The sequence below is a fragment of the Triturus cristatus genome, chromosome 3_1 (genome assembly GCF_964204655.1).
Source record: "Triturus cristatus chromosome 3_1, aTriCri1.1, whole genome shotgun sequence".
NCBI classification, from domain to species: domain Eukaryota; kingdom Metazoa; phylum Chordata; class Amphibia; order Caudata; family Salamandridae; genus Triturus; species Triturus cristatus.
Window position 1 is genome coordinate 705,119,972 of NC_140583.1, and position 18,796 is coordinate 705,138,767.

At 42.0% G+C, this 18,796-nt stretch overlaps 1 protein-coding gene across 1 annotated transcript in view; it reads left to right on the plus strand.

The window, feature by feature from the left end:
* Nucleotides 1-18,796, plus strand: part of LOC146860824 (sperm-specific sodium:proton exchanger-like) — a 4,630,975-nt gene that overhangs the window by 1,601,026 nt on the left and 3,011,153 nt on the right. The window contains exon 8 of the mRNA XM_085646174.1: nucleotides 3,449-3,630. Within this exon, the coding sequence (XP_085502300.1) occupies nucleotides 3,449-3,630 (182 nt within the window). The remainder of the gene's footprint in view (nucleotides 1-3,448; nucleotides 3,631-18,796) is intronic.

Consider the following 18,796-nt stretch of genomic DNA (forward strand, 5'->3'; position numbering starts at 1 on the left):
GTCGGCTTTCCTGGATTCCTCTGGATACTTGGATGATTCCCAGCATGGATTCAGGAAGTGCCATAGTACGGAATCGGCACTTACTATGGTGGTGAACAACATCCGCATGAAGGTGGACCAAGGTCAGACCACTCTTTTGGTCCTTTTTGATCTTGCGGCAGCATTTGATACCCTATCTCCCTCGACTTTAACATCACGTCTGAGGGAGTTAGGAGTAACGGGCACGGCCCTGAGCCTCTTGTCCTCTTTTTTAGATTTAAGAGAGCAGATGGTTAAGCTTGGTGAGTTTCTCTCCCCTGCTAAATCCATGCAATGTGGGGTTCCACAGGGGTCGGCTTTGAGTCCGACCCTGTTTAACATCTATGTGGCCCCCCTTGCTAGGCTTGTGAAATCGCAGGGGATGGAGGTTGTGTCATACGCCGATGACACCCAAATTATGGTGTCCCTGGCCCACTCGGCTTGTACTTCAGCGTTCAGCTTTAGGAACTGCATGCAAGCAGTTTCCGAATGGATGATTCAAAACTCTCTAAAGCTGAACGGTGATAAAACCGAGGTTTTGATCTTCGGTAACAATCAGGATTGCTGGTCCAGTGAGTGGTGGCCCCCATCTTTGGGACCTTGCCCTATTCCATCCCACTCTGCCAGGAACCTTGGCGTCATATTTGACACTTCATTGTCCATGACTCTCCAGGTTAACAGAACGGTGGCCACGTGCTGGGGGGTTATCAAGATTCTTAGGAGAATCGTTCATTATCTTTCCCCCAGGCTCGTAAGCAGACGGTAGTTGCGTTACTTGGTTCAAGATTGGACTACTGCAATACTTTGTATGCAGATATCAACAGGTGTCTTGTCTATCGCCTCCAGGTTGTTCAAAATGCTGCAGCCCGATTTGTCTTAGCTGCATCTGTCGCTTCCTCGGCTTCCTTAGCCAGGAAAAGTCTGCATTGGCTTCCAATCCAGTATAGGATTTCGTTTAAACTTTTGATCCTGGTATTTGGAGCTTTAAGGGCCGTACCCTCTAATGCTTTGGGCTCTCTTTTAACCTGCTATATTCCAAGCAGGTGTCTTCGCTCCTCGGAGATGAATCTATTAGTGGTTCCCCGTTTTAAGAAAGTCAGAGGGGGCAGTAGGGCCTTTTCTAATGTGGCCCCTCGGTTATGGAATGCCCTCCCCTTAGAGATTAAGACACAACCTTCACTAATCCTTTTTAAAAAAGCACTTAAAACGTGGTATTTTACTAAAGCCTACCAGTAAGTAAGTCTATTTGACTCAACTAGCATTGTTTTGGTTAGGCGCCTTGATGCCCATCGGGCTTAGTAGCGCGTTATAAGTCACATTTCATTTCATTTTCATTTCATTTACAACCTAACATGAATTGATCCCTTATTCTTTCCTTCAAAAATGCCCCAAACCTACATGAGGATCCCAGCTTTCTTAAAGCAGTGATATCATTCTCTACAGACTCACCCTCATTCTGAGTCCTGCGACCAAAATGATAGCGCTCTAAGATCGTGCTTACTTTAGGTAAGAAATGTCTATCGAGTTTCAACATGCAAATTTCAAATTCATTTAAATTGACATCATCTATTTCCGGGAAGTGATCAAACACTTCTTGTCCTTCTGAACCAAGACAATGCAAAAGAAGAACAGTTTTTCTCTCTGCACTGAGATTGGATCCACATACTTTTGCATATCTTTTAAATACTTTCTTCCAAATCTGCCATTTAATAGGAGGATCACCAGGAGATGTTAAATACATGGTGGAGTTGTAACATTTTGCATGGTTAACTTCTTGTTAGAGAAACTAACATGTTAGAACCAAACACCAGTGAAATGCTCCCAATGTGTACACAATACGACGTACACTTCAAAGCAATAAAATGCAGGCAGTAAAAACAATCAATTATGTCAACAAATGTATGTTAAACATCACACTAATCATGAACTGTCAATAGAGTGTAAAGTAGAAAGGAAATGAATATGTGTATATGGAAAACTAGAATTCACTGGTATAGATTGTATTGAAGGAGTTTCTTCTACACACCTTGGAACGGATTTTAGATTGAAAACCCAAAGGAGAGGCAACTATAAAATATGTATGTTTAAAATAAAGAGCTGACATTCAAAATGCTGACACACCTAAAAAGAAATATATCATGTTAAGCACACCCAATGTGGAATTACATATGTATTTAATTCTGCAGTCTGCCATCAACCTGATAACATAAAGATGGGCAGCATGGGCAGCTTGACAGGATGTAAATCTGCAGTAAGCACAGGTGCATAAGAACCATTTTGCACAAAAGACCAATTTTATCTCTTTTTTTTAAAACACAAGTTGCAACTATTCACATTTTAGGTTCATAGAGTTGCCCTGTAATCACAAGGTGAAAACTTAAATGGCTTGAGAGGATTGAGATTAAGAATATTTAAGCACAGCATAGATGACATAGGAAGCTATTCATTCCTTGGTGGGCAGCCCATCAGCCCCTCCAGTCAGCAAATGACCTGGACACCACCCCAGGTGGAGGACATATTTTGAGATTCTTATTTTCCTGGCTCTTTTCTCACTGCCTACAACACATCCACTGGTACCATGGATGATTTGTAGGCAAAGCAGTTTGCCAATCGTGCGCCATGTTTTTTAACTGGTTGGAAAACTTTTTTGTTTTTCAAAAATAAACTTCTGAAGCAGAAGTTTGTGTAAATAAACTAGGGTTCCGAAGCATAGACAGTCTTCTCCCTGCGCATCAAGAAGACCTTTGACTTGCCCCTGGGGATGAAATGTCAGTAATGGTCACGCCCTCCTAAATATGGCGAGCGTCCATCACTATATTGTGGCTGCCCAATGTGGACGGGCCATCATTCCAAAAGTTTGTGATGGCGGAACCAGCTGAGGCTCTTTCATTGGAAAGCCTCTAAATGGGATGGGAACTCACAAGTCAGACAGGCTGATTTTCAAGTTCAAAATAGTCCCTATAGGATTGTCTTCAAGGTGATGGTACATTTCCATTTAAGTCAGTTACATGGTAACCATCCAGCGTATTTTCAATTGATGACTTTTTGTGTTTTTTTATTGTTTTGCAAACACTCTTTTGGCATTACATCTACAAATCCAAAGCAGTGTTTCTCCTTTTGCGAAAATGTGGGATGTTGGTGCTATTTTTGAGGCAAATACATTTGTCCTCCCTGTTTATTCTCCAGCAGCGAATGAGAATGAAAATCTGGCAAAAAGGTGTGCCCTGGGGGCAAGGTGGTGCCCGGACAAACTATTTATTTAACTTCAGGATTGTGACGGTTGCCTTAAGAATCAGTACCATCCCCAAAGTTTCATGGCCAGTGCTTTTTAACATTGGTTTGACAGTGATTAAGCAAAACTATTAAGAGTATTTAAACTGCTGTTTAAAATAAACAACTATTTGTAACTCATGTGTTCCTCTATTTGTAGGTTTTTGTGATGTATCATCGGCAAAGCGTATGGCAATGTATAGTATAATCCAACGACTGCGACAGAGCGCATCTACCACGCTTTCTATGTTAAAAATGGACCGCTTTTTGGCTGACGCAAATTGGAACATGGTGGAAACGGCAACTCTCATTGAAGATCCATATCATACTTCTCCAAAAAATGTGAGAAATGTTCATTTTGCAGCCTTCAGTGTGATGTAGTATTTTAATTGCCCGAAATATGTTTTGTATTGTAGCATTTGTAAAGTGCTTACTACCCCCATGTGGTGTACGGTTGGAAGGGTGTTTTTGTTTTTGTTTCGAGCCTGTGTGGGAAGTGTTTTCATGTTGAGCATGATGACCACTGCGGTGCGATTATCAGGTTACTGGGTCCAGTTGAGTTCAGTGCGGTGTGATGTGTGTGGGTATGTGAACGACAGATGCACAACTTATAATTTTGATAAGGACTAACCAGCTTACTTACAGGGGCAGCAAGATACTGTGGGCCTGTGCATGACAAAGAGGGGTCATAAGGGAGGGCCCAGTCATCCTTATAGAGACATGCACTAGGAGGAGATTCTGTCCAATGAGTGAAAGGATGCAAAAAAGTGGCAAGAATGGACATTGGCTACATAAGTAGTAGCCATGCACCATTTGAATTTATATTTATTTAAAGACTGGGATACTGCTTACTGCTACGTAAATACACTCAGTGAAGGAGGAAGGAAATTGAAAAGCAGTCAAGCCTGGCAGCCTGCTATCTACACAAACCTTAAAAGGCTCAGATTCCCCCAATCCCGCTAGACCAAAGGAAGGCAAACTTTTAAGCAGGGCTTCATGCCCCAAGTCACTTTCAAGCTCCCAAAGGCCACCATGCACCATTTAGGTTGTAGCTCAGACCTTAGCCAGGCTGGAACCCTGCACATGTGTGGTCAAGAAACGAAGAGCTTGATAGGATGATGCTAGGCAGTGCAAGAACAAATCCTCGTGAACCTGCTGTCTGCACTCCTCCATGCAAACCCAATACTTTACTTAAATGCTAGAGACACTTGTTCATTCTAGTTTACACAATGAGGCATCCTCCTGCCCTTTTAGACTATCCTCCCAGAGCAACTCTCAGTTTCAATATAAGTAAAGAATGGCATTTCAGAGTAAAAGGTGGAACAGGAATCTCTCCCTGCTCCAAGTACATCATAGCACCGATTGTTTCAGCTAGGATAGCAGAATAGCACCTGCTTAGTAGTTTTCATTTTGTTCAGCCCTAGCCCAGCTCTGACCTGTGAGCCTTGTGAAAACTAATTTGATATGTCACCACACATTAACTCCCCTCCGATCTTCTATATCTGGTCCCTTTCCACTCTCCCCTCCCTCCTCCACTACCTTAGCTCCTAAACAATTCCTACTTCAACCTCTCTGAATGCTGGCTCCAGCCAGAAGTGTGTGTTGATTGGTTCTTCTTGATTCTGCAGCCCAGGTCTGCCTCTGGAGAACAGAGCCTATGCCTGCTTTGTTCATCGGGGAACTCTAGTCTTGGGCAGTATGAACATCTTGATGGGAACAATTCGCCTTCCCCATAATACTTTAAGGTTGGTTGCACTGTCTCGGGCTACTCTCATGTATTCCTGGCCAGTTGACCATATCCTGCTGACCTTTCAGACTATGAAGATGTGACCTGCAACCTGTCTTCATCAGCATTCGAAGATAAAAGTACACCGATCCCTGCCAACTAGGAAAATGCCACTACACCCTGCCACATTAAGGCAGATCACCATGTCTTGTGTTATCCTTGCTGAATCATAGGCAAATGTACTAAAATAAATCACTTATGGCTAAAACTAAAAAAAGACACTCATAAAGTGCACACAGCAGTACAAGGCAATCTCTTACAATGGTTTAATGATTGTACGTGAAGAGTGTCAAACAAATGTGTTCGTTTGGCTTCCCTCTTTCTAAATTTCTGCTGGGTCTTCCATGCATCTGCGACTCCAACGGATGAAATGTAGGCACAGAGATCCCCAACAAGCAGGCAAAGATCCCTAAATATTGAGGTGATCCTTCCCATACAGTGATTCAGACAGGGCCTCTGTGAGGTGGGACGATGAAGGCCAGATGCCAAAACTGTGAATCTGCTGCTGAGGGACATATATTATCATAGAAAACCAAGTGTCGCAGAGTCAACAAAAGAATATGTAGCCTTCCACATTCTTAAAGGTTCAGAATTTTCATGGTGTTGTATTTGGAAGTATCAGGCTTCAGACTTTCAGGTGATTTGAAAGTAGTTTATTCTTAACAGAGATCCCTTCTAGCCAGGTTACATCCATTACAACTGCCTTAAGCCCTGCTTCTGACCAGGTCCACTATGACATATTTACATTCCAATGTGATGTAGGAAAACCCTAGAAAAAGTGCATAGAGAGAGAGGAGAAAACTGAGAGGAATCCTAGAGAAGAGAATATAGATAGGAGGATAGAGAATCTAGATAGGAGAATATCACACATCTCCCTTCTTCACAACTAAAAGATATACAATTAAAATGTAAGTAACAATGCACAAAAGGAGCATGGAACCCCATACACCATAGAACACGCCATGCATGTTGAATGCAAAAACGTAAATATACAGAACAACTAAAACAAATAATGAATAATAACATTCATTAAACATAATCATTTAAGTAACTAGGATGTCTGATCGATCTAGAAGACTGGCGTGAACTCACCAAACCATTACGGTTCTGCGGACAAGAAGAAGCAAAATCAATAACATCAGGAACACGCTCACAATTCATGAGACCCATGGAATCTTGTTTACTTTTCACCACCACTCTATTGAGGTTCCAAACACGATGATCTTGTGTTTTTATAGCATTGTTGAAGACTTTAATGACCACCATGGGATTAAGATATTTAGAATTTGAGTTACCAATGAGACCAGGTCTTTTGATTGCCACCAAATCTCCTACATTCACCTCTAATTTTTTTTACCGATTCCTCTTCCTTTGCAAACCCTTCTGTTTCTCCCTCAATAGTATTTCCTCACTGTTATGCACACATTCCCTTCCTTTGGAGCAACAAGAACTGTTGACCCAATAAGGCTCAAGATGTGTGTTGGGAATTCTACCATGAAAGAGCAAGAAAGTTTTCCTGTAGTGGAATGAGGAGTTAATCTGTATTTCTCTACCTTTTTACTAACTTCCTCTCTTCACTCCAGAGACAAAGACTTCGCTAAAGTAATGGTCTCCTTTAAAACTCTGTTGAACCTTTCCACCATCCCATTGGCCTCGGATGATAGAGAGAACATGTTTTTTGAGTTATTCCACAAGATGACAGAAATTGTTCCATTTCTTTAGAAATTAACTGAACACCAATGTCAGTCAATATGGTCTTGGGAATACCTTCCCTGGGAAACAGACACTTTAAGCATTTAATAACATGTCCAGAATCAATATTTGACAAAAAAAAAACTTCTGGCCAGCGAGAAAACATGTCCATAACCACCAAAAGAAATATTTGTGAACCATTTCCATGAACAGGTCCCAAAATGTCCAATGCAACATCATCCCAGGGACGTTTGGGAAGTGTTCTCAAGATCATGGGTTGTACCCTAGGTGATTTAGATTTGTCACTTATACTACAAGGAAAACACTCACGTATCTCTCTCTCAATCAGTCAGTCAAAATTACTTTATTCGGTTCATAGCAAAAACCATAAAAGTATAAAAACACCATGGACCATACATATATAAATAACATTTAAAATAAGCATATATTAAAACAGTATACATAGCACCTGATACCAATTCGTGAATTAACCATTTTTTATACTATAACCACATGATTTTCTTCCTTAATCTCATTGAGACTGCCAAAAAATTGGCTATGTTAAATATCTCCCAGGTAGAGCCCAACAACTGGAGATACAAAAGAGCGGGTTTGACTTGCCTGAATCCTTTGTCTTTAATAAGGGGGATAATAAACTTTTTACGAATAGGGGACAGATATTTACAAAAAAAGATAAAGTGCACGGTGTCTTTGATGGAGAAACCGTCACAAGGACAGATCTCCAAATCCCTCTCCTTCATCCACCCCGGGGAATCTAAACTTGGTCAATAAAAAGCGGTGATTCATATTATTAACAATGGCCAAGTATGGTTCGATGCTACTGGAAGTGGTTATCAGCTGATGAGCCCTTACTGTAGGTTTAAGTAGCTCCTTTTCTTCCCTTTCTAAAATTTCCCGCTGCTTATAGTTATCCTTCACCCATTTCACATCCCCCTTTATTAAATTATTTGGGTGGTCAAATAATTCTGGACAACCTATTTCTCTGGTTAGATTCTTAACATAGTTCAACCAGGGAATAGCTTTACCATACTCAAGGGATAGACAGTCCTTAAAAATCTCATGATTCAACTCCAGTTCAGGGTTTAACCAAATTGATATCCATTTTAATAATGGGGCTAAGGCTATGCGGTCCACTAAATAGTCTATCCCGCATTCCTGATGAACAATATAGCCGGGGGTTGACTGAGGAAGAAATAAGATGGATTTTAAAAACTTATCCTCTACCACCTGTAACTCCTTAACATTTTTAATTCCCCACAAGTCAGCACCATACATTGCTATAGAAATACATTTAGCAACATAAATGTTCAGCATAGCCTGCATAGGCTTCACCCCCAGTTTGCGTGCAAAATCCAAAACGGCTAAAGTAGACCTAGCAAAGGCATTACGTTTGGCTGCTAGTTGAGGGGCCCAGGTAGACTTGTCATCAAAGATAACCCCCAGATAAGGAAATCTAGTAACCCGAGATAGAACATGCCCTTCACAATGCATAGTCTTAACTCTTTTAGGTTTACTGCCCACAATCATAACATGCGATTTGGAGAAATTCACAAGTTAGCGAAAGAATCTAAAAGGCATTGAAACCCCACTGCTGTGCGTGCTAACAGGGCAGCATCATCTGCATATAATAATGCCGGAATGGAGTACGTGCCCGCCCTTGGGATATCCTTGCACGCCGTAGTTAAAGCAACACCCAAATCGTTAATATAAAGCGTAAAAAGTAGGGGGGCTAAAATACAGCCCTGCCTGACACCATTTGTGATTCCGATCTTGCCCGTGCAGTTACCCAGGCGGTCAAATCTAACAGTTGCGCTAAGATCCCTATGTAGATCAGCAAGGAAATACACTATATTTTCATCGATGCCATACTTGAGGAGCAGTTCCCACAGTTTCGACCGATTCACTCGGTCAAAAGCCGAGGACAAGTCCATGAAGGCTAAATATAGCGTCCCTTTTTTGGCAATAGTGTATTTACCTATTAATAAAAGTAGGTTCAGACTTTGGTCTATGGTGCCACGACCCTTTCTGAACCCATACTGTAGACATGAAAGGGTATCAGTATCCTCCAGCCAAGCTGTTAGTTTGCCCAAAACTACTCGCCCCAGAACTTTTACTGCTGAATCAATAAGGGAGCTAGGGCGGTAACAACTAGGATCCCCCCTGCAACCTTTCTTAAAAATGGGTATGATTACAGACACTATTTCTGAGGACGTCCACGGAGGATAATTCTACCCACGCATCCTCCCGGATCTTCTGCTTTCTGGTTTCCAAGGCTTTATTATATTCTTTCCTTAACAAGGCCACAGTGGCCCTGTTCACTGGTTTACAGTTCAGAGCGGCCTTAAGCTTTCTATTCGCTAATGAACAATTTTTGTCAAACCACCCTAAGTCAGGGTTATCCTTAGCCTTTCCTGAACATCTAAGATCAGCTGAGATCTGGGAGCAAATTGCAGAATACGCCCCTAAGACCTCCTCATTCCCCGCTTCCATGTCCAGACACATTATCATCTCAGGTCCTACCTTCCTTTTTAGGTTTGTATGAAAGTCACCTGGAATTACTTTGTTCCATCTGATCCTGCGATCCTGGTCTGTAGGACGGATATCAGATTTATCCGTTCTGTCCTGGACTGTAGCGGGCTTTATAAAAAGATCCGATATGCTGAGAACCACAGGGTTATGGTCACTATAGTGTGTCCAGACCGCTGTATAACCGTGGATCCTTTCCCCAAATGCTGTACTGACAAAAATATAATCAATGACTGAATGTTTGCCATTCCCTTTGAAGGTAGGAATTTCCTCATCCATCATAGAAGGGAGTAACAAACCATAGTCTGCCAAAATTAACTCAAGAAGATCTCCCTGTGCTGAATGCTCAAAGTGAGCCTCTCCTTGCTCTACTGGGCCTAGAGGGTCTGAAGACAGACATTTATCTATACAGCCATGAATATTAAAATCACCCATGATTATTATGAAACAATGATTTTTATTGGCCTCCTTGTATTCGACCAAGAAACGGATTAACGCGGCCAGGTGATCGGTCGTGGTGACTCTGTCATATGAATTATAAAAATTAACAATTAAAATATCACCTCCCCCTCTCAGGGAGATTTGTACTGCCAAACAGTTCCATGATCCCGTGTCTCATTGGGTCTGTGAACCGGGAATACTTACAGAAATTAAAGTGGCCAGCCCACCCTTTGCCCTCCCCATATTGGATGGTACAGCTGGCACAAAAAAACTCGTATACCCATCAATGGCCAGGGTGTTCTCTGTATCCCAGGTTTCTTGGAGGCCTATAATGTTTCCTAAACCAATAAATTCTCTCCAGGTTGGGTTATCTACTTTATTTTTCAGGCCGGCTATATTCCAGGTAACCAATTTTGTTGATAAGCCCGGCGACCCGTGATTAGTCCTAGCAATATTAGAGTCGTTATTAACCAGTATTACTGTTTCGGGAGCAGCAACTCGGGTATCAAGGATTATAATTACTTCTTGTGTCCCTAGTCACTCATTTTCTTCTAAGTTAGAAAAAACATCAAATCTATTGGAAACTGGGACAGCATAATCACTAAAACCACTTCTCTTGGGAAGGTCATTAGACACTAATCTAGGGTAGAATGGTGGGTAAAAAAACACTAAGGGGAGAACGTTAACGTACTCCTGGATTCTCAATGACCCAGCCTGCCTCAATATATCGTCGACCAACCTTGGTGATCTAAAACTTATGACGATACAATCTCCCTCTAAATTTTTATTTGTCTTCCCCACCCATGGAACCCTTCTAATCATCATAAACTGACTATCAAGATATTGTCCCAGAACGGTTTTATTGGACAGATAGTGGAGAGCCTTATTTTTTAAAGAAGTCCAGTGTTCCTTTTTACCACCCTCTAATTTTGGGACATTAGCTAAAATTATTGTGTAGGGGCAAGCCTCTGCCGGTAAATGTAGCGAGCCTCTCTTATGAAAATGTGCTAAAGAACCTGACCTCCCCACTCTATTCTGTGTACCCATTTCCTCTCCCTGGATTGTTCCTGGGGCTTGTAACGCTGAGGGTGGAATACTTAATCCAATGCCCTGAGTAGTGGTGAAAGGTACAGGTTGTTGGAGTGGGGTGATTATGGAATCCAATAAGTTATTGACTGAAGCTGTAACTACACTTAGTGGGTCAGCTACCAGGGTACTTGACCCCGTCTTTGAGGCCTTAAGATTAAGATGAGATTCAATTATATTAATACGATCCTCTATCCGCTTCAGGGTGGCCATTAAAGGCAGAGTAAGTAATCTAAGACGCTCATCTAGGATCGTAATGAAGTCTGACATAGATTTCTCACTGGTATTGTCAATACCCAGGTTAATGCGATCATTCTTTCCCTCCCCGTGTCCTCTCTATCTGAATGGGGGAGACTAGCTTTCGCTTGATCCAACCCGGATGCAAGATTACTAGGTCTTGCTAATTTTGCCTGTTTACGACTGCCCTGAGGGTTATTCTTAGCCTTTCTTTTCCCCGTGACAATTTTACCCCCACAAGTCGTCAAATCGGTTCTAGCCCTCAACTGTCTTGTACGTACAGCCACAGGAGAAGGGGCAGGACTGTCTGTAGGTAAAGGAGCGGATGTAATCGTGAGGCTATCATCAACACTTAATCCATTGGAAATCACACGGGGTGCACACCATCCAGAAGGACATCACTGGAGGTGGAATCCACCGCGGGTATCAGGGGGATTGTCTGCCTAATGGGATCTAAGGACAGTCTTCGTTCAACTGACGCAATCTCTTTGACTACGGCTGATTCTGCCTGTTTTAAATAGCTATCCAGGGTCCCCATACCCGCTGCCCTTATACTTGCTTTGGGAATCCCTTTCGACATGTTACTTATGTGAATATAGGTGTCACAACCCCCTAGTAGCAATGCCCAGAATTCCAAACGACAATTACCACACCCCCGGCCACCCCTGATGATAACGCGTACAGTATCGAACTTGCAATTTGAAAGAGGATAGTCCCAGCCCAGTCTCAATCGGCCTCTGAGGGCCTAAGAGGGCCCGCCCTTTGCCCGGGTTTAGCCCGACGCCGCCCACGCACGTCCCGCGACGCGGAGGGAGCTTGTCCGCTTTTAGCGCCTCTGGGCGCGGAAGTCTGGTTAGTTGGGGGCGGGCCCACTGCCAGGAATTCTGGGGGCTGTAGTCCGCGAGCTCCGCTCACCGCGCGCTGCAAACGCTCACCACAGCAGCGTCGGCGGAATCGAGCAGGAGAGGCCACAGACGCCCAGCAACCCTGCTCCTCTGCCCCTGGTCCGCAGGTAAGGTGCACAATAAGTCAATGTTTTAAATGAGGCTCCCGCTCCACCGAGGGAGCTTGTCCGCTTTTAGCGCCTCCGGGCGCGGAAGTCTGGTTAGTTGGGGGCGGGCCCACTGCCAGGAATTCTGGGGGCTGTAGTCCGCGAGCTCCGCTCACCGCGCGCTGCAAACGCTCACCACAGCAGCGTCGGCGGAATCGAGCAGGAGAGGCCACAGACGCCCAGCAACCCTGCTCCTCTGCCCCTGATCCGCAGGTAAGGTGCACAATAAATCAATGTTTTAAATGAGGCTCCCCATTCATGTTATCCATCCCTGGCCACCAGTAGGATAGACGCATTTTCCTTTGTTAATATGTTATGTTAATTTATTTTCTAAAGTGCACAACTCACCCTGGGGCATCTCGGTGCTGCCTAGAAACTAGTTACCTGAGGAGTTGGAAAAACCAGAGCGAATCAGAGGAAACAATTAGAACAAAAAGGCTTTCAACTGTTTCCTGAAAATACAATAGCTGGAGATTTTACACAGGGCCAGAGGGATCTCATTCCAATATCTTGGCGCAAGATATGAAAAGGCTCGGCCCCCTGTGCGAGTCAGGTTAATTCGGGGGACCTGAAGGAGGCTTAGTGTGCTGGATCTAAGTTTCTAAGTTTCCTGCCGGGAGAATATTTTACAAGTTTTTTTTGCTTTGTTTTAGTAATTCCAGGATGAGAGACATCAGCCAATTGTATTAAATCTTTCCTGAGGCTCTTAGGAGGCACTAATCTAGAACCACGAAATAAAATGTTTTTATCTACTGATAGCTGGTCTCTAACATACCAAGGAGGTTTAGACCCTTCAGAACTCATTTTAACAATTGACCAATTACCTCGTAACAATGACATCACCTCTTTTAGAACCAAATCAAGTTTGACTTCCTCTGACCATTTGTTTTCAGAAATATGACCAATATCTAACCCAATCATTTTCAGAATCCACATCATCATCACCACTGTTTTCACTTGCTACAAGGCGTGAAAGTACATCTGTGACCCTATTGTCAACACCCAGAATGTATTTGAGGGAAAAAGAATATTCCTGTAGACCTATGATCAACTTGGTTATGCGGCTAGACATCAAATCCAGTCCTTTCTTCTCAAAAATCTCAACCAAAGGTTTATGATCAGTTCTGATCTCAAAATCCACTCCCCACAGAAATCTCTTAAGTTTTTAACAGCCGAGAACAGTGCAAGAGATTCTCGCTCAACTACTGAGTAATGAGTTTCTGAGTCCCTCAAACTTCGAGAAAGAAACATGATAGTTTTTAAACCATGAGGCCCCTGTTGTTGCAACACAGCACCTAAACCTTTCTCACTGGCATTTGTGGTCAGGATTGGCTTAAGTTTAATGTCAAAACTTTGTAAGAAAGGAGCATTGCACAAACTCTCCTTAACTCGAGTGAACTCTTCTTGACACTCATTCGACCAGACAAAATGAACACCCTTTCTTAAAAGGGATCTCATATTAGTGGTCAAATCAGCAAATCCTTTCACAAATTTGGCATAATATTCAGTCATGCCGAGAAAACTCATAAGTTCTTCTTTATTGGAAGGAGAACACATGTTATGGATGGCAGACACTTAGTCATCTTTTGGCTTAACATCATTTCCAGAAATATTATGACCTAAATAGTTCAAAGAATCAGCTCTAAATTTACATTTCTCTAATTTTATAGTCACATTAACTTCACATAACCTTGAAAGAACAGACCTCAGACGCAAGCCATGTTCTTCAGTATCATCACCAAAAACAAGAATATCGTCTTGATAAATACAAACTCCAGACAAATCCTTAAGAACATTTTCCATAGAACGCTAGAAAACAGACGAAGCCGAGACTAGGCCAAAGGGCATCCTAATAAATCTATAGGTGCCAAAAGGTGTGATAAACGCAGTGAGTTCCCTGCAAGATTGTTCTAACTCTATTTGATGATACGCAGAGATTAAATCAACACTACTAAATTCCTTCGCACCACCCAGCAATACAAGTAACTCATTGATATTGGGTAAAGGATATCTACCCACCACTACACTTTTATTCAATTGGCGCAAGTCAATGCATAGGCGTAAATCCCCATTGGATTTGCGAGCAGCGACAACCGGAGCTAGCCATTCCGTGCCCTCAACCTCTTCAAATATGCCATTCTCTTTAAGCTTGATAATTTCCTTTTCCATATCACTCCTAACAGATAACGTTACACTCCTGACTTTACAAGTCACCGGGATAGAGTCGTTTTTAAGTTTAATGTTGTGACGATAATCCTTCAAGCAACCAAGACCCTCTCTGAAAGCATTAGGAAATTCATTTTTCAAAACATTGGAAGATTCACCATCATCAAACTTTTCTACCGCACACACCATCTCTCTCAAGAGAATTGGGGGATTGGAATTAGGATCAAGGTACACTCCCAGATCGGCCTGGTGTATCAAACTAATAATACTGTCACTTTTTTTTTAAACTTAAATCTTCCCTGAGTTAATCCTACCTCTGTATTCAATCAATCCCAAGAAATATCCATGTAATTTAATTGGTTCACCACCATGCGCCAAAGGAATTATGTCAGGTCTCAATAGTTTAATTTTATGTTTTAGTTTATTGGCAAATAATCCATTTGAAATTATGGTGATTTTAGCACCAGAATCAAATAATACACGTGTAGTTTCACCTTCAACTAGTATCTCATCAAAAGGACACAATTTTTTGCAAGGGGCACTCCCAATTTCTGCAACAATCTGACCACATTCAAAGTCATCAGGACTGGTATTGGCACATTCATCATCATACACATCAATTTTCTTTACTTTATGGTCGACCTTGGTTTTGCACACAGACGGAAAATGACCTTTCTTTCTGCATTTACTGCAGACATGACTCAGAGCAGGGCATATTTTATCATTTGCAAGATGCCCAACTCTATCACACCTGTAACATTTAAAAGTTAATGGAGTCTTACTGGTTCTGCCTTTGTTTGCCACTGACTTCTCATTCACTTTAAACTTGGTGTCAGGATTTTTCTCATTAACAACTTGAACTTTAACATCTCTTGAACTATCTTTTTTGATGATAGCTACACACTTTAACAAATGTTCTATTCTCTTCGCTACCGCTATAACCTCATCAAGTGTGGGTTTGTCACATAACCACAACTCTTCTCTTACTTTATCCATGTTACAACCTGACATGAATTGATCACGGATGTGTTCATCTAATAACCCCTCAAATTTGCAAGAAAAAGAAAGTTTTCTTAGATCAGTTAAATAACCTTCCACCGTTTCCTCTTCCCTCTGCATTCTTTTCCCAAAATGGTATCTTTCCATAATCGTACTTACTTTAGGAAGATAATGCTTATCTAGCTTAGCAATGGACACCTCACAGTCATTTAAACCCGCTGCTTCTGAGTATGGTAATTCAGGCAGATGATCAAAAACATCCTGCCCATCCAAGCCCAAACAATGAAGCAGCAGAGAAGTCTTTCTTTCAGCACTCAAAGAGGCTCCGCAAACTCTTGCATACCTTTCAAAAACTTATTCCCATTTCTTCTATTTGATTGGTGGCTCGCCAGGATGAGAGAGGAAAAAAGGAGCAGCTGTTACGTTCTGCATAGCACCAAACATGTACAGAGGGCTATAGAGCAAATTAAATGACCTATTTTTTTTTTTAAACAAGAATTACATTCAACAACAATGAAAAACGTATAATGACCTAAGAGAGTTTCTCTAGATAAAACATTTATAAATTGTTGATTTCCAGTAATACCACATAAATAGTAAAAGTGAATATCATAAAGGAGTGCTAAACAACGCAATATTTTTCTCATCGCGAATCAGAAAAGATGTAAGTGTGCGAATCGCTGAAAGAAAATAAGTTCATTGTAGAAGCGAAACGCACAACCACCAAGCGTGCAAATCTCTGAAGAAAACTAGTAGCTGCTTCCAAAGTGATGATCAAACAAGCGTGCGAATCGCTGACGACTACAGCAACAATAAAAAGAAACGCACAACTGTAAGCGTGCGCATCGCTGAAACTTGTCGCACGGCTGGTTGCTAAGCAACAACTCAGATCGCAAACACTAAAATGGCTGCAAGCGTGCGAATTGCTGAAAGAAAATAAATCCGTTATTGAAGCGAAAAGCACAACCTCCAAATGTGCGAATCGCTGAAGAAAACTAAGAGTTGCTTCCAAGGTAATTAGTTGTGCATATTTCTGAAGCTTGTCGTACAGCTGGTTGCCAAGTAACAACTCAGATCGCAAACATTAAAATGGCTGCTACGTCTAACGTCAATGAAGTGAAGACGCTCAATGCAAGGAGTGTATCGATGACGCACCATACACGAACATTCTCCCAGGAAGAAGGAACGTTTCGAGGTGTAGACAGTGTCACTGCAATGAATGTGAATCACGAGGCAGGAGTGAGGTCAGGTTCTAAGTCTGTTTACTTTTATACGATGCCTTGCGCAGAGCCACGAGACACCAACTGCCACATACAGTTTCAAGAGACTCACGATTTACATTGTAAAACACTAACAGCTTCTAAATTAAATTGCCGAAGGGTGAGCCCACATCGATTTTCTCCCAGCCCTCAAATCTTGGTAAAAAGAGAGAGCGAGTGTGTGGCGAGTTGCTCCCAACACTCAGAGTCAGATTCGGTGGCGATGTTGAAGGAAAACAATAACAAGAGTAGGAAAGAACGGCTTTGATTTAGAGATGCGCTTAAGGCCAAGAGTTAATGCAACTGAAAGTCAATAAGTTTCTTATCTCTCACCGCTTTCTATGAAATGAAGTAGGATTTCTCTTTGGTGTTGAGATCTTCTTGAAGAAGGAGCTGCCGACTACGCCAGTGTTGTATTTGAGAGTATCAGACTCCAGACAGACTTTCAGGTGATTTGAAAGTAGTTTATTCTTAACAGAAGATCCCATCCAGCCAGGCTACATCCATCACAACTGCCTTAAGTTCTGCTTCTGACCAGGTCCACTATGACATATTTGCATTCCAATGTGATGTAGGATAACCATAAAAAAGTGCATAGAGAGAGAGGAGACAACTGAGAGGAATCATAGACAAGAGAATATAGATAGGAGGATAGAGAAGATAGATAGGAGAATATCACACACGGTTTAACATCCAAGATGAAAACTAGGTACAGAAATACAATGCAATAACACTGTGGTATATTTGAAATTATTCCAGGTGCCTAATTAGAACATGATTTTTCGCACCTGCCTGTTATTACACCAGTCAGTGTGAGCTTTCAAATAAGTTCTCATTTTTTGATGGAGGATACATTCATGCAAGGGTATGCGAGTTCTTTGTGATTATTGACATATAACATATGTTCTAGTTGGGGAGCTGTACGCTCTGTAAAGCCTCGGTCCTAATCGAAAACCTTCTTTTCTATTGATGGTTGTTTCTTTCATATGTGGGAAAACATTGCTTTACTTATGCTCTATTCATTTAAGGTGGCGAATCGAATCCATTGTCGTGACCTGAATAATGCAACGTGCTTTTAAAATATTACCACCACTTCTTATAAAATGTGAAGAATTTTATTCAACACGAAATTATGCATGTTATTTAATCCTGCATGATTCCGATATATATATACATATATTTTAACTGTATTTTTTCATTAGGGGTTCTACATACACCACTATTTCACTCACAGTAGTAGACAGCAGCTATATCGTCACACATACAATAAAGTTGTCATTCTCTGTCGATTGAATCTAGTAAATAATATAACAAAACTATCTTCATATTTTCACTAAGAATTCTTTCCCAATTTCGGTCCCACCTCTTAGTGTTAGGCGGGCAATTCAGGCGCCTGCCCGTTTGGACTTACCAAAAGTACAACCGATATTGCACTTTTTACTCTGGTAATACATGTATCTGTCAAACATGCATATGCCCCTTAATATGCTGTTACACGTTACCTCTCAATTGTCATTGTTCATATATTGAAATACGGGCATGACAGGAGTCACTGGCACCAACCGCAAGGGTGAGGCGTCTTACTCCTGATGTTATGGGTTTGGCCTACTATGGATCCTGAGCAATTCTGCCAAGTACTCCTTCAGCACTTGACTCTCAGGAATAATGTTGTTCGCGCAGTTCAAGCCTCCCTGGGAGGCATGGGGGGTGATATTGAAGGTGAAAGGTAGATACAAGTGATGAACACAGGCTCACAACTCAAAGTACACCCATTAGCAATAAATTACTGTCCAGTCAAATACTCACTTTTAGGAAAAAAGAGGAATATTTATTTTGCCCCTACTGACGCAAAGGTAAATAAGACATTCACAAACAACTGCACAGTCCCCCTGAGGCCTGTAGTGTTTTGTGGGCAGTTTCCTGTGTACTTCTCCGTACTGGCTTTAGTATAGTGGTTATTCCCCATTCACTATGGGCAACATTCAGGATTAGCCCCACAAGTAGTCCCAGTCTCACAAATCAACTCTGACTCTGTTTAAAGTGCAAAGTGTTCCTGCGACGAAGCGCTGTCTAGCAAGCAAGTTCCCCCGGGCCGACTAGCTTGGAATCAGTCAGGGTTGGACAGCTGGAGTTGCTGAGCATTCCCCTTCTGCTGAAGCTGGAGTTGGAGTGACTGGTTCAGGTGAGTTCACTGCACGCAGCCCAGGCAGGCTGCGCTCCGTGGGCCTCGAGTTCCTCACACAC